General features: G+C 49.1%; 1 protein-coding gene across 1 annotated transcript in view; it reads right to left on the reverse strand.

Annotated features, from left to right (window-relative positions):
• The window catches only part of LOC120042479 (serine/threonine-protein kinase SMG1-like), a 93,871-nt gene that overhangs the window by 49,350 nt on the left and 31,158 nt on the right, over window positions 1-13,363 (reverse strand). Inside the window, exons 17-26 of the mRNA XM_038987315.1 lie at window positions 9,913-10,000; window positions 9,723-9,824; window positions 7,535-7,675; window positions 6,943-7,187; window positions 5,828-6,024; window positions 5,486-5,647; window positions 4,099-4,253; window positions 1,778-1,923; window positions 1,024-1,359; window positions 523-667 (exon numbers count right to left, since the gene is read on the reverse strand). Coding sequence (XP_038843243.1) covers window positions 523-667; window positions 1,024-1,359; window positions 1,778-1,923; window positions 4,099-4,253; window positions 5,486-5,647; window positions 5,828-6,024; window positions 6,943-7,187; window positions 7,535-7,675; window positions 9,723-9,824; window positions 9,913-10,000 — 1,717 coding nt within the window. The remainder of the gene's footprint in view (window positions 1-522; window positions 668-1,023; window positions 1,360-1,777; window positions 1,924-4,098; window positions 4,254-5,485; window positions 5,648-5,827; window positions 6,025-6,942; window positions 7,188-7,534; window positions 7,676-9,722; window positions 9,825-9,912; window positions 10,001-13,363) is intronic.

Raw genomic sequence — 13,363 nt, forward strand, 5'->3', positions numbered from 1 at the left:
ACCTATTATCTCTCCTTCCTCCCAGTGTCTTCACTTCCCGTCACTGATTGAAAAGGAAATGACTGGTATCAGAAACAAGGTGGAAACTCCCACTAAGTCTCCACCAATACAAAGCTTTTAGATTGATGGGAAGTAGTGAACGAGAGTGTATATAGTCTGTCCCAAATGGTTCCCTATATAGTGCACTACTTTTGACCAGGGCCCATAGCGCAACACAGACAGAACCTGCAGTCAGTCCAACAGAACTCAGCTCAACCTAAATGGAATGTGGAAGACATCATGGAAGAGCCATGAAATACTGGTGTCTCCTCGGTCTCCTTACAACCCATTGGATGACAAAGCCAGAGGTCCCGCCCCTCTCACCTCCTCCAATGGGTTTTGAGAAGGAGACGAGGTGTATGCAATTGAGATCTTCCCAATGAAGTGTTCCACAATCCAGCAGGTTTTTGTTCCTACCTAGCACTAACACATTAATACAGGATTCAACAAAAAGTGATCTCCAGGATCCAATGAGAGACTCACTCCGAGGTGGGCATGGCCTTCTGTTCCTGCTCGTGATTGGCTGTTGTCATGGCGGCCACGGCGCTCCGCAGCAGCTGCACCTCGATGGCCTTCTGCAGTTCTGAGGGGTCCGGACTCAACACTGCCGGGAGGAGACGCTTCAGGTCTACACACACACACACACACACGTTAGAAACACACACACACACACCATTAAGACACACACACCTCTAAGGAGTCTAGACTCAAAACTGAAGGGGGCAGTCTGACACCCTCCTACCAAGTTAATCCTTGAAGCAGGTGGAGTTGAGGAGGCCTTAGTCCTCTCTCCCTCCTACCTAATTTATCCTTGAAGCAGGTGGAGTTGAGCAGGCCTTAGTCCTCTCTCCCTCCTACCTAGTTTGTCCTTGAAGCAGGTGGAGTTGAGCAGGCCTTAGGCCTCTCTCTCCCTCCCTCCTACCTAGTTTGTCCTTGAAGCAGGTGGAGTTGAGCAGGCCTTAGTCCTCTCTCCCTCCCTCTTACCTAGTTTGTCCTTGGAGCCAGTAGAGGTGGAGTTGAGCAGGCCGTAGTCATCTCTCTCCCCCGCCAGGAGCTCCAGCTGAGCACGGCATTCTTGGAAGTCTCCGTCCTCGAAGCAGCTCAGTGCCCGTACGTAGTTGAAGTCTGTCTTCAGGTGCACGCTCGCCGCGGCAGGGTTACTAGGGTTCTTCTTGAGGGCGTGCACGCTGGCCTGCCACTCCTGCACCGAGGACCAATCGCCGAGGGCCACATAGCACTGGCACGCCTTATTGGCAAGGAGGTTGAGCACCTCGGAGGAACACTCATTGGACTTGAGGAGAACCGTCTTCCTGCCGTCACCTGAAGGAGAAAGACAGGAGGGGAGAGACGGAAGGAGAAGAGAGGGAGGAGGAGAGCGAGGAGGGGAGAGACGGAAGGAGAAGAGAGAGGAGGGAGGAGGAGAGAGAGAGGAGGGGAGAGACGGAAGGAGAAGAGGAAAGCGGGAGGAGGGGAGAGACGGAAGGAGAAGAGAGGAAAGAGGGAGGAGGAGAGAGGGAGGAGGGGAGCACTTGGTTATTATCAGCTAGTGGTTGCCTCCGAAATGTCCTCCTATTCCCTGTGTTCTCACCGTTGTGTTTGGGGCTGGCTGTGTTAGAGCTGTGTGTGTGTCTCACCGTTGCCGTTGTGTTTGGGGCTGGCTGTGTTAGAGCTGTGTGTGTGTGTCTCACCATTGCCGTTGTGTTTGGGGCTGGCTGTGTTAGAGCTGTGTGTGTCTCACCGTTGCCGTTGTGTTTGGGGCTGGCTGTGTTAGAGCTGTTGGCTCCGGCCAGTTTGAGGAGTGAGCGGTCAAAGCCCTTAATGGAACAGTCCATCCCTGTCACGGCACACAGCTGTTCCTGGTACTCCACCGCAGCCTTCTCAAACCTAGAGAGAGACAGGGAGAGGTATGGGTTACTATATGGACTTGACAGAGAGAGAGGTATGGGTTACTATATGGTCTTGACAGAGAGAGGGGTATGGGTCACTATATGGTCTTGACAGACCGAGGGGTATGGGTCACTATATGGTCTTGACAGAGAGAGAGGTATGGGTCACTATATGGTCTTGACAGAGAGAGAGGTATGGGTCACTATATGGTCTTGACAGAGAGAGAGGTATGGGTTACTATATGGTCTTGACAGAGAGAGAGGTATGGGTTACTATATGGTCTTGACAGAGAGAGGTATGGGTTACTATATGGTCCTGACAGACAGAGGGGTATGGGTCACTATATGGTCTTGACAGAGAGGGAGGTATGGGTTACTATATGGTCTTGACAGAGAGAGGTATGGGTTACTACATGGTCTTAACAGAGAGCGACGTATGGGTCACTATATGGTCTTGACAGACAGAGGGGTATGGGTCACTATATGGTCTTGACAGACAGAGAGGTATGGGTTACTACATGGTCTTAACAGAGAGCGAGGTATGGGTCACTATATGGTCTTGACAGAGAGAGGTATGGGTTACTACATGGTCTTAACAGAGAGCGACGTATGGGTCACTATATGGTCTTGACAGACAGAGGGGTATGGGTTACTATATGGTCTTGACAGACAGAGGGGTATGGGTTACTATATGGTCTTGACAGAGAGAGAGGTATGGGTTATTATATGGTCTTGACAGACAGAGGGGTATGGGTTAGTATATGGTCTGAACATACCATTTAACAGCATCTATGGACAACAGAGGTGTGTCCTACCTGCTTCTTGACTACATTTAAAGTGGCAATCAGCAGTTGAAACAATAAAGCGTTATCACTGCCCCGTTTGGGTAAAAAGCAGAGGGATGGGACTGGAGAAATGTAACCACTCAAATTCACAGACAGAGCAACATTGACATCATAGAGCAACATTCCAGTTGTAACCCTCCATGACATCATAGAGCAACATTCCAGTTGTAACCCTCCATGACATCATAGAGCAACATTCCAGTTGTAACCCTCCATGACATCATAGAGCAACATTCCAGTTGTAACCCTCCATGACATCATAGAGCAACATTCCAGTTGTAACCCTCCATGACATCATAGAGCAACATTCCAGTTGTAACCCTCCATGACATCATAGAGCAACATTCCAGTTGTAACCCTCCATGACATCATAGAGCAACATTCCAGTTGTAACCCTCCATGACATCATAGAGCAACATTCCAGTTGTAACCCTCCATGACATCATAGAGCAACATTCCAGTTGTAACCCTCCATGACATCATAGAGCAACATTCCAGTTGTAACCCTCCATGACATCATAGAGCAACATTCCAGTTGTAACCCTCCATGACATCATAGAGCAACATTCCAGTTATAACCCTCCATGACATCATAGAGCAACATTCCAGTTATAACCCTCCATGACATCATAGAGCAACATTCGTTGTAACCCTCCATGACTTCATAGAGCAACATTCCAGTTGTAACCCTCCATGACATCATAGAGCAACATTCCAGTTGTAACCCTCCATGACTTCATAGAGCAACATTCCAGTTGTAACCCTCCATGACTTCATAGAGCAACATTCTAGGTGTAACCATCTATGACATCATAGAGCAACATTCCAGTTGTAACCCTCCATGACTTCATAGAGCAACATTCCAGTTGTAACCCTCCATGACTTCATAGAGCAACATTCCAGTTGTAACCCTCCATGACTTCATAGAGCAACATTCTAGGTGTAACCATCTATGACATCTTAGAGCAACATTCTAGGTGTAACCATCCATGACATCATAGAGCAACATTCTAGGTGTAACCATCCATGACATCATAGAGCAACATTCTAGGTGTAACCATCCATGACATCTTAAAGCAAAATTCTAGATGTAACCATCCATGACATCATAGAGCAACATTCTAGGTGTAACCATGGTGAGGCTGTATAGTGTTTGTTAATATTTTCAAAACATTTGTGTAAAACAAGCTTATATTTTAGGTTCTGATGGGGTACGGGCAGGGGAACTAAGATCATGAGGCATTTATAAAGTCAAATTATTCAAGAATTGCCCCTTAAATACACTAAGCTTGGCCTCCACACACACACACAGGGGTGTTTTTCCTTACCGCCCCTCAGCCTGTAGTGCCACAGAGCTGACCCAAGCCAGACTCTTGCCAGTGTTGGTGAGACTCCAGGCAGCTAAACCATGGATAGCCTCAGGACAGTGAAGTTCACACAGAGCCTCTACCAGCATCACCAGAGGAGCCTCCAACTCTGGACCCTAGAGAGGAGACATGGGGGTCAGTTACAGGTGACCAGAAGAGACCTGGACCCTACAGAGAGGAGACATGGGGGTCAGTTACAGGTGACCAGAAGAGACCTGGACCCTAAAGAGAGGAGACATGGAGGGTCAGTTACAGGTGACCAGAAGAGACCTGGACCCTACAGAGAGGAGACATGGGGGTCAGTTACAGGTGACCAGAAGAGACCTGGACCCTACAGAAAGGAGACATGGGGGTCAGTTACAGGTGACCAGAAGAGACCTGGGCCCTACAGAGAGGAGACATGGAGGGTCAGTTACAGGTGACCAGAAGAGACCTGGACCCTACAGAGAGGAGACATGGGGGTCAGTTACAGGTGACCAGAAGAAACCTGGACCCTACAGAGAGGAGACATGGAAGGTCAGTTACAGGTGACCAGAAGAGACCTGGACCCTACAGAGAGGAGACATGGAGGGTCAGTTACAGGTGACCAGAAGAGACATGGACCCTACAGAGAGGAGACATGGAGGGTCAGTTACAGGTGACCAGAAGAGACATGGACCCTACAGAGAGGAGACATGGAGGGTCAGTTACAGGTGACCAGAAGAGACATGGGGGTCAGTTACAGGTGACCAGAAGAGACCTGGGCCCTACAGAGAGGAGACATGGAGGGTCAGTTACAGGTGACCAGAAGAGACCTGGACCCTACAGAGGAGACATGGAGGGTCAGTTACAGGTGACCAGAAGAGACCTGGACCCTACAGAGAGGAGACATGGGGGGTCAGTTACAGGTGACCAGAAGAGACCTGGACCCTACAGAGAGGAGACATGGGGGTCAGTTACAGGTGACCAGAAGAGACATGGGGGGTCAGTTACAGGTGACCAGAAGAGACCTGGGGGTCAGTTACAGGTGACCAGAAGAGACCTGGACCCTACAGAGAGGAGACATGGGGGGTCAGTTACAGGTGACCAGAAGAGACATGGGGGTCAGTTACAGGTGATGTATCTAGTAACTTCAGGTAAAAGGGGTCGTTGTTGAAAACAGTTGACTGACTGTTGGAACCAAGTAATGCCGAGTGTGTTTCTCTGTCTGGTCAAGTACACTAGGTTCAGTTGGGGCTCTGGTCAAAAGTAGTGCACTATATATAGGGAAAAGGGCCCATAGGGCTCTGGTCAAAAGTAGTGCACTATATAGGGAATAGGGTGTGGTTTAGGACACAGGCCTGGGACTGTGCGTCTCTCCTCCCGTTACCAGTGTGCTGCTGTTCTGGATCTCAGTCAGCAGGTCCAAGCCGTGGCGGACGGTGACTGCTGGTTGGCCAGACAGAAGCCCCACCCTCATCAGGGCCAGGCGGATACGAGTCAGCCAATCCTGGCAGGTCTGACGGTTGGTATAGAAGAATGTTCTAATACCCTGGATACAGAGGGAAGGAGAGAGAGAGAAAAAAGATAGTTAACATTAGGAGCTGGGGGGCACTTGGGGCTGTGTAGGTGTGCGCGTGCCTTGGGCGGTGTGGTCAGCACGTTGGCACAGCCCTCGTAGGCGTTGTACATCAGTTTCTCAAAGTGTAGGTGTGTGTGTGTGTGTGTGTACCTTGGGCGGTGCGGTCAGAGCGTTGGCACAGCCCTCGTAGGCGTTGTACATCAGTTTCTCCAGGTTTTCCAGGAACTGCAAGAGCAGCGCCAGACGCAGCTGGTTGCTATGGTGACCGTCATCCGTGTCGCCGGCGCTCCATTGGCTGAGCTCCTGTTCAGTGTTCAGACTGTGGGCCGCCAGGCTGCGGATCATACCTGGAGTGAGGGATTGGAGGGAGGAGAGATGGAGGAGAGAGAGGGAGGGAAGGAGAGAGCGAGGGGAGTAGGGAGGAGAGAGCGAGGGGAGAGGGAGCGAGGAGAGAGCGAGGGGAGGGAGGAGAGAGCGAGGGGAGGGAGGAGAGAGCGAGGGGAGGGAGGAGAGGAGGGAGGGGAGGATAGAGTGAGAGAGCGAGGGGAGGAGAGAGGGAGGAGAGAGCGAGGGGAGGAGAGAGGGAGGGGAGGAGAGAGGGAGGGGAGGAGAGAGGGAGGGGAGGAGAGGAGAGGGGAGGGGAGGAGAGAGGGAGGGAAGGATATGTTCTTGAAAGAGGCAGCATGTACATCCAGAATGTGTATAGGATGGAATAAAGGGGGGACTCAATATACTTTAAAATGACTCAAACCAAATGGAAACTGTAGAAATGATAATGGACCTGCATTTGGCACAGTTTCTTGACTGTGTCCAGCTGGCTAATAGACTTATCACCGATCTGAAAGCGAGACAGTCAGGGAGCATCGGAAATTCCCAAAACCAGTTGACAGTGAAAGAAATACCACATGTTCAGTGTGTCCCACGGGGCAAAATGAGTTTGACACCCCTGGTTTAAGGGTCGACCTGGCAGGAAATGGCAGTCACAGGGGTGGAGTCACAGGGGTGGAGTCACAGGGGTGGAGTCACAGGGGTGGAGTCACAGGGGTGGAGTCACAGGGGTGGAGTCACAGGGGTGGAGTCACAGGGGTGGAGTCACAGGGGTGGAGTCACAGGGGTGGAGTCACAGGGGTGGAGTCACAGGGGTGGAGTCACAGGGGTGGAGTCACAGGGGTGGAGTCACAGGGGTTACTCTGGGGAAAACTCTGGACTGAGTGTGTTTTAGTGAGCGTGTGTGTGTGTGTGTGTGTGTGTGTAACAGCCCGTACCCTCTATGGTCTGGAAGGTGTCCTGTGCCCGTCCCAGCGGGGTACGGAGTTTAGACAACACTGTGAACTGCGCTGCCTCCCACACCGCCCACTGCCACAGCACCGCCTCCGTCTTCAGCAGACCCCGCGGTACACACACACCGCCACCGGAGACACACACACCCCCTTCACGACCTGACGAGACACCCTCGCGCTTCTCCAGACGCTGACAGCTGTGGTACAGACGCTCCAGCCACGGTTCTTTACTGTAGGAACACACACAGGTGAACAGATTACACACACGTTAGCATATATCCACACACACACACGTTAGCATATATCCACACACACACACAAACAGGTTATCAGATGATACACACATTTACATTGTCATTTATCAGACTATCTAATCCAGAGTGACTCACAGTACAGTAGTGATTGCATACATTTTCATAGTTTCCCCTTCCCCATACTGGTCCCCCGTGGGAATCGAACCCACAACCCTGGCATTGTAAGCCCCATGCTTACAACGAGCCACATGGGACCCACGACACACACGTTAGCAGAATAAACCCCCCCCACACACACACACACACAGAGCCCGGTAGCCTACCCTCCGCGGTGCTGGCTGCCATAGAGAATGAAGCTGATGAGGTCACTGAAGTCCTGGGGGTGAAAGGTGTTGCTGGGGGGGCGGCTCATGTGGTGACGGACCACCAAGGAGATCTCCTCTATCTCTGGGTGGCTGTGGTTACTGCAGACACACACACACACACACACACACACATTATGGTTACTGCAGACACACACACACACACACATTATGGTTACTGCAGACACACACACACACATTATGGTTACTGCAGACACACACACACACATTATGGTTACTGCAGACACACACACACACATTATGGTTACTGCAGACACACACACACACATTATGGTTACTGCAGACACACACACACATTATGGTTACTGCAGACACACACACATTATGGTTACTGCAGACACACACACATTATGGTTACTGCAGACACACACACACATTATGGTTACTGCAGACACACACACACATTATGGTTACTGCAGACACACACACACATTATGGTTACTGCAGACACACACACACACACACATTATGGTTACTGCAGACACACACACACACACACATTATGGTTACTGCAGACACACACACACACACACATTATGGTTACTGCAGACACACACACACACACACATTATGGTTACTGCAGACACACACACACACACACATTATGGTTACTGCAGACACACACACACATTATGGTTACTGCAGACACACACACACATTATGGTTACTGCAGACACACACACACACACACATTATGGTTACTGCAGACACACACACACACACACATTATGGTTACTGCAGACACACACACACACACACACACATTATGGTTACTGCAGACACACACACACACACACACATTAAGGTCACTGCATGGAGGTAGACAGACAACAAAGTCAGACACATTGTCTGAAAATTACAGATTGAAATTATGGTTTTTCAAATGGGAGTCATCTGTTGACGTATGATGGACAACAGAGATGTCTGTAGCCTGGGTACCAGTCCGTTTGTGGACAACAGAGATGTCTGTAGCCTGGGTACCAGTCCGTTTGTGGACAACAGAGATGTCTGTAGCCTGGGTACCAGTCCGTTTGTGGACAACAGAGATGTCTGTAGCCTGGGTACCAGTCCGTTTGTGGACAACAGAGATGTCTGTAGCCTGGGTACCAGTCCGTTTGTGGACAACAGAGATGTCTGTAGCCTGGGTACCAGTCCGTTTGTGGACAACAGAGATGTCTGTAGCCTGGGTACCAGTCCGTTTGTGGACAACAGAGATGTCTGTAGCCTGGGTACCAGTCCGTTTGTGGACAACAGAGATGTCTGTAGCCTGGGTACCAGTCCGTTTGTGGACAACAGAGATGTCTGTAGCCTGGGTACCAGTCCGTTTGTGGACAACAGGAACACCTACGCATTCCATGACAGGTAAATCCAGGTGATCCCTTATCGATGTCACTTGTTAAATCCACTTCAATCAGTGTAGATGAAGGGGAGGAGATCGGTTAAATAGAAGGCGTGATCAGACAGGGTCCCGGCCTTAGAGGAGTCCCAGTCAGTCAGTCGCTGACAGAGTCCCGGCCTTAGAGGAGTCCCAGTCAGTCAGTCGCTGACAGAGTCCCGGCCTTAGAGGAGTCCCAGTCAGTCAGTCGCTGACAGAGTCCCGGCCTTAGAGGAGTCCCAGTCAGTCAGTCGCTGACAGAGTCCCGGCCTTAGAGGAGTCCCAGTCAGTCAGTCGCTGACAGAGTCCCGGCCTTAGAGGAGTCCCAGTCAGTCAGTCGCTGACAGAGTCCCGGCCTTAGAGGAGTCCCAGTCAGTCAGTCGCTGACAGAGTCCCGGCCTTAGAGGAGTCCCAGTCAGTCAGTCGCTGACAGAGTCCCGGCCTTAGAGGAGTCCCAGTCAGTCAGTCGCTGACAGAGTCCCGGCCTTAGAGGAGTCCCAGTCAGTCAGTCGCTGACAGAGTCCCGGCCTTAGAGGAGTCCCAGTCAGTCAGTCACTGACAGGGTCCCGGCCTTAGAGGAGTCACAGTCAGTCACTGACAGGGTCCCGGCCTTAGAGGAGTCACAGTCAGTCACTGACAGGGTCCCGGCCTTAGAGGAGTCACAGTCAGTCACTGACAGGGTCCCGGCCTTAGAGGAGTCACAGTCAGTAATTGTGGATAGAGGAGGGTGTTCGGTCTGTGTTGTGTGCTGACCTGAGTGTCACGTCCAGAGGGATTGTCCTCAGTAGCTTGCCGTACGCCTGCCTCACCCTCACCGCAGAGTGCACTAGCTGGACACGACAAATATCCACACACCTGGGAGGCACAGGACAGAGACAACGTTACACACACGTTTGGGTTTATGCTTTTGTGTAGAAGGGGTTGTTTTAGGTGTGTGTGTTACCTCTGCAGCAGCTCTGTGTTGAGTGAGGAGGAGATGACCTGAAGGCTGTTGCAGGTCTGGAGGCAGATGACTGGGTCCTCATTCAGGGCTGCAGACCGAGATAGAGCAGGGTCAACACACACACACACACACAGTAGGAATCAGGTTTTCCAAAAATCCTGGTTGGAAGATTCCCCAGAATCAGGAGGAATCATTCATCTAGAATTTCTGGAACACCTGGGAATTTAAGTTACCAGATTTGTACAACCCCAAAGTAGACTTGTGATTACTACCCTTTCCACAATTCCACAGTATTTACCGTTGTGGAACAGACCCTCTCTATAGTTCCACAGTATTTACCGTTGTGGAGCAGACCCTCTCTATAGTTCCACAGTATTTACCGTTGTGGAACAGACCCTCTCTATAGTTCCACAGTATTTACCGTTGTGGAACAGACCCTCTCTATAGTTAAACAGTATTTACCGTTGTGGAACAGACCCTCTCTATAGTTCCACAGTATTTACCGTTGTGGAACAGACCCTCTATAGTTCCACAGTATTTACCGTTGTGGAACAGACCCTCTCTATAGTTCCACAGTATTTACCGTTGTGGAACAGACCCTCTATAGTTAAACAGTATTTACCGTTGTAGAACAGACCCTCTCTATAGTTCCACAGTATTTACCGTTGTGGAACAGACCCTCTCTATAGTTAAACAGTATTTACCGTTGTGGAACAGACCCTCTCTATAGTTCCACAGTATTTACCGTTGTGGAACAGACCCTCTATAGTTCCACAGTATTTACCGTTGTGGAACAGACCCTCTCTATAGTTCCACAGTATTTACCGTTGTGGAACAGACCCTCTATAGTTAAACAGTATTTACCGTTGTGGAACAGACCCTCTCTATAGTTAAACAGTATTTACCGTTGTGGAACAGACCCTCTCTATAGTTCCACAGTATTTACCGTTGTGGAACAGACCCTCTCTATAGTTCCACAGTATTTACCGTTGTGGAACAGACCCTCTCTATAGTTCCACAGTATTTACCGTTGTGGAACAGACCCTCTCTATAGTTCCACAGTATTTACCGTTGTGGAGCAGACCCTCTCTATAGTTCCACAGTATTTACCGTTGTGGAACAGACCCTCTCTATAGTTCCACAGTATTTACCGTTGTGGAACAGACCCTCTATAGTTAAACAGTATTTACCGTTGTGGAACAGACCCTCTCTATAGTTCCACAGTATTTACCGTTGTGGAGCAGACCCTCTATAGTTCCACAGTATTTACCGTTGTGGAACAGACCCTCTCTATAGTTCCACAGTATTTACCGTTGTGGAACAGACCCTCTATAGTTAAACAGTATTTACCGTTGTGGAGCAGACCCTCTCTATAGTTCCACAGTATTTACCGTTGTGGAACAGACCCTCTCTATAGTTCCACAGTATTTACCGTTGTGGAACAGACCCTCTCTATAGTTCCACAGTATTTACCGTTGTGGAACAGACCCTCTCTATAGTTCCACAGTATTTACCGTTGTGGAGCAGACCCTCTCTATAGTTCCACAGTATTTACCGTTGTGGAACAGACCCTCTCTATAGTTCCACAGTATTTACCGTTGTGGAACAGACCCTCTCTATAGTTAAACAGTATTTACCGTTGTGGAACAGACCCTCTCTATAGTTCCACAGTATTTACCGTTGTGGAACAGACCCTCTATAGTTCCACAGTATTTACCGTTGTGGAACAGACCCTCTCTATAGTTCCACAGTATTTACCGTTGTGGAACAGACCCTCTATAGTTAAACAGTATTTACCGTTGTGGAACAGACCCTCTCTATAGTTCCACAGTATTTACCGTTGTGGAACAGACCCTCTCTATAGTTCCACAGTATTTACCGTTGTGGAGCAGACCCTCTCTATAGTTCCACAGTATTTACCGTTGTGGAACAGACCCTCTCTATAGTTCCACAGTATTTACCGTTGTGGAACAGACCCTCTCTATAGTTAAACAGTATTTACCGTTGTGGAACAGACCCTCTCTATAGTTCCACAGTATTTACCGTTGTGGAACAGACCCTCTATAGTTCCACAGTATTTACCGTTGTGGAACAGACCCTCTCTATAGTTCCACAGTATTTACCGTTGTGGAACAGACCCTCTATAGTTAAACAGTATTTACCGTTGTGGAACAGACCCTCTCTATAGTTCCACAGTATTTACCGTTGTGGAACAGACCCTCTCTATAGTTAAACAGTATTTACCGTTGTGGAACAGACCCTCTCTATAGTTCCACAGTATTTACCGTTGTGGAACAGACCCTCTCTATAGTTCCACAGTATTTACCGTTGTGGAGCAGACCCTCTCTATAGTTCCACAGTATTTACCGTTGTGGAACAGACCCTCTCTATAGTTCCACAGTATTTACCGTTGTGGAACAGACCCTCTATAGTTAAACAGTATTTACCGTTGTGGAACAGACCCTCTCTATAGTTCCACAGTATTTACCGTTGTGGAGCAGACCCTCTATAGTTCCACAGTATTTACCGTTGTGGAACAGACCCTCTCTATAGTTCCACAGTATTTACCGTTGTGGAACAGACCCTCTATAGTTAAACAGTATTTACCGTTGTGGAGCAGACCCTCTCTATAGTTCCACAGTATTTACCGTTGTGGAACAGACCCTCTCTATAGTTCCACAGTATTTACCGTTGTGGAACAGACCCTCTCTATAGTTCCACAGTATTTACCGTTGTGGAACAGACCCTCTCTATAGTTCCACAGTATTTACCGTTGTGGAGCAGACCCTCTCTATAGTTCCACAGTATTTACCGTTGTGGAACAGACCCTCTCTATAGTTCCACAGTATTTACCGTTGTGGAACAGACCCTCTATAGTTAAACAGTATTTACCGTTGTGGAACAGACCCTCTCTATAGTTAAACAGTATTTACCGTTGTGGAACAGACCCTCTATAGTTAAACAGTATTTACCGTTGTGGAGCAGACCCTCTATAGTTAAACAGTATTTACCGTTGTGGAGCAGACCCTCTATAGTTCCACAGTATTTACCGTTGTGGAGCAGACCCTCTCTATAGTTCCACAGTATTTACCGTTGTGGAACAGACCCTCTCTATAGTTAAACAGTATTTACCGTTGTGGAACAGACCCTCTATAGTTAAACAGTATTTACCGTTGTGGAGCAGACCCTCTCTATAGTTCCACAGTATTTACCGTTGTGGAACAGACCCTCTCTATAGTTCCACAGTATTTACCGTTGTGGAACAGACCCTCTCTATAGTTAAACAGTATTTACCGTTGTGGAGCAGACCCTCTCTATAGTTCCACAGTATTTACCGTTGTGGAACAGACCCTCTCTATAGTTCCACAGTATTTACCGTTGTGGAACAGACCCTCTCTATAGTTCCACAGTATTTACCGTTGTGGAACAGACCCTCTCTATAGTTCCACAG

The sequence above is a fragment of the Salvelinus namaycush genome, chromosome 3 (genome assembly GCF_016432855.1).
Source record: "Salvelinus namaycush isolate Seneca chromosome 3, SaNama_1.0, whole genome shotgun sequence".
NCBI classification, from domain to species: domain Eukaryota; kingdom Metazoa; phylum Chordata; class Actinopteri; order Salmoniformes; family Salmonidae; genus Salvelinus; species Salvelinus namaycush.